This window comes from Egretta garzetta, unplaced genomic scaffold, assembly GCF_000687185.1.
Source record: "Egretta garzetta isolate BGI_Z169 unplaced genomic scaffold, ASM68718v1 scaffold643, whole genome shotgun sequence".
NCBI lineage: Eukaryota > Metazoa > Chordata > Aves > Pelecaniformes > Ardeidae > Egretta > Egretta garzetta.
In genome coordinates, this window is record NW_009259119.1 from 41,772 (window position 1) to 44,306 (window position 2,535).

A 2,535-nucleotide genomic window follows, 5' to 3' on the forward strand; every position below is an offset into this window, starting at 1 on the left:
CCTCCCCGAAATGAGCTGATTTGCCCCCATTCCAGAGCACTGGAACCGTTCAGGGCTGGGTGCGTACAAATCCGACACCAAAAAATCACCGATAAATGCGTCTGCCCACCGTTCCTGGCGGCGCAACCGGGCCTCACCCCCTGCCGGAGCAGCTCCGGGGCGATGAAATCAGTCGAGAAGGAGACGAGAGCAAAAACATCGCGCCCGACTTATTTTTTGAGCTAACAGGCGGCTGAATCCCTACGGCCGCGCTTGTCCCTTGGTCCCTTGTTATTTTTTCTTTTTTTTTAATGAGTTGTAACAAGAAGCCGGCGGGGGTTCAAGCTTTCAAACGCCTGATTCCGATGGCTGAAGGCGGTGGGCAGCGGGTTTCCCCACTTTCGGTTCCCTTCATCCCGACGGCCGCTGCCGGTACAAGGAAGAAACCATCGTCCACCCCACCCTGGGCGGTGTTAAGGCCCAGCTTCTTTATCAGTGCCCATTAACCTGACGTTAAAATGAACTCCTGCCTTTAGTTCTTAAAATCTCTCCTGGCTCGAGGGACGGGAGGTGACCGGAGCCCATTCCCCTCCTTCCTTTCCCCACCGCCTCGCTGGAGTGACCCCGTGGAAGGTGGGGAGGGGGGAATTTTGAACCCTCGGATATCCCCAGACCTGGTTACAGACGGGCAGAGTCCACCTACGCTTGAATTTTCTTGGAGTAGCGTGAGCTACGTCCTCCCCTCGCCCACCGGCAGGACATGGCGTTAATACACAGATTTTTCTAGCGTCACCCCCAGCTTCGCTTTAAATAAGGAACTTGCGTGACCCGCTTCGTTATCTCAGCCGCCATGCTCCGTCAGAGCTGTTTATTTAGTTTTTAATTTACATGGTGATGATAGTTGGGAAAGTGAAATCCATGACCAAGCCGGCTGCCGCTGTATAATGGAAGTTTGTTTTCTAGAGCCTAATTAGAAGCACCCCACTGTCCTCCCGTTTGTGGCGTGAGCTGCATTTTTAAACCTCATTGGAAAACACTGGGCGGGATCGGAGCAGGGATCATGATACCAGTTGCTCTGTCCAGTGGGTGATTTGGGTGGAAAAGAGGAATTTTTCCAGCGCTCAGCGGCTGCCACCTTTTCTTCACCTCGCAGATTATTGCATGAACCCGCAGACGGTCCTGCTGCTCCGGGTCATCGCTGCCTTCTGCTTCCTGGGAATCATCTGCAGCCTCTCAGCTTTCCTCCTGGATGTCTTCGGCCCCAAGCACCCAGCGTTGAAGATCACTCGCCGCTACGCTTTCGCTCACATCCTCACAGGTAAATCCCTGCCGGCGGGGATGGGGCTTCTGCCGCACCGGGGGAAAGCCCTGGGTTTCTTTTTTTTCCAATCCCTGGCCCTCAAAAGGGGAAGGAAAAAAAAACAAACCCCAGAGCTTCCCTTTCACGGTGTTTTGGAGCCGTAAGGCAGCAGCAGCCTCACACAGTGAAGACTGGGGTTAAATCTCGGGGAAGGAAGAGGTCGAGGATGAACATTAAGCGTCTACTAATGAGTGTGATTTTTCAAAGAGCTCCCGTAACGTCTTTCTGGGGAAGGAGGTCAGCTTTTCTAGCTCGTGAGGTCAAAGAAGCTTTAATATCCCTTATCCCCGCCAGAATTACCTGCGTCAGACCCGAGTGGCTCAGGGAAAGTCTGAGCCGTCAGCCTGCCCCAAACACCAATTTATCCCTGCCGCCCCTTCTAGGTCGCAAAAAAAAAACCCAACCAAAAAAACCCCTGTTCGGCTGGGGTTTGGGTTGCTGGCCACCCCGCTCGGCCAGGTTCGTTCTCAGCCTGTGGATCCTCCACCGCGTTTTCTCCTCTCAGGATGAATTTTGGACACCCACCACCCCCTTTCATCGCAGGCTTTCGCACTCTGCCTGCTTAAACCGCCAGCAAGCTGGGCTCGGTGTCCCTTTGCCGGATCAGCCATGAAATGAATTTGCAGACTTGATTTTTTTTTTTTTTTCCTGGCTGCTCAGTGTCTCTCCCGGTCTCTCCCTCAGTCCTGCAGTGTGCCACTGTCATCGGATTCTGCTATTGGGCCTCGGAGTTTATCCTCCCCCAACAACAGCAGCACAAAAAATACCACGGTTCCCAAGTCTACGTCACCTTCGCCGTCAGCTTCTACCTAGTGGCGGGCGCCGGGGGAGCCTCCATCCTCGCCACCGCCGCCAACCTGCTGCGTCACTACCCCACTGAGGAAGAGGAGCAAGCCCTGGAGCTCCTGTCTGAGATGGAGGAGAACGAACCTTACCCAGCCGAGTACGAAGTGATCAACCAGTTCCAGCCGCCGCCGGCGTACACCCCCTGATGTCACCGGCACCGCAACGCGGTCATGGCTTTCTCCCACCCCCAAACTTCACTTTCTCAGCAGCTCCTTCGCTCTTCTCATCTCACCCGTGCAGAGGAAAGAACTTTGCGGGTCAGATGACCGGCGTTTTCTTCCTAGCCCTTATTTTATTAACTCCACTACGTGATTTTTAACCCCGCACCGGCTCAGCTGGCCGAAATAACG

The 2,535-nt window shown here is 54.4% G+C and overlaps 2 protein-coding genes across 4 annotated transcripts in view; one reads left to right on the forward strand and one right to left on the reverse strand.

The window, feature by feature from the left end:
* CIAO1 (cytosolic iron-sulfur assembly component 1) overlaps window positions 1-831 on the reverse strand; it is a 6,460-nt gene extending 5,629 nt beyond the window's left edge. The window contains 1 exon segment of the mRNA XM_009635524.2: window positions 808-831. Coding sequence (XP_009633819.1) covers window positions 808-831 — 24 coding nt within the window.
* TMEM127 (transmembrane protein 127) lies at window positions 9-2,529 on the forward strand. Of its 3 annotated transcripts, none has more exons than XM_035891137.1 (3): window positions 9-59; window positions 1,133-1,297; window positions 2,000-2,529. In XM_035891137.1, the coding sequence occupies exons 2-3, from the start codon at window positions 1,141-1,143 to the stop codon at window positions 2,329-2,331; spliced, it is 489 nt and encodes a 162-aa protein (XP_035747030.1). In that variant the 5' UTR covers window positions 9-59; window positions 1,133-1,140; the 3' UTR covers window positions 2,332-2,529. The 3 variants fall into 3 exon arrangements, with proteins under 3 accessions (XP_035747030.1, XP_035747029.1, XP_035747031.1); XM_035891136.1 differs by lacking the exon at window positions 9-59 and adding an exon at window positions 67-1,049; XM_035891138.1 differs by lacking the exon at window positions 9-59 and adding an exon at window positions 72-1,049 and having other exon boundaries at window positions 2,024-2,529.
* Window positions 2,530-2,535: the final 6 nt, after the last annotated feature.

Bases quoted from the DNA above. Each gene is read 5' to 3' on its own strand.
- TMEM127 (XM_035891136.1), top strand. The intron at 1,298-1,999 runs GTAAATCCCTGC...CTGGCTGCTCAG, and splicing joins TTTCGCTCACATCCTCACAG to TGTCTCTCCCGGTCTCTCCC.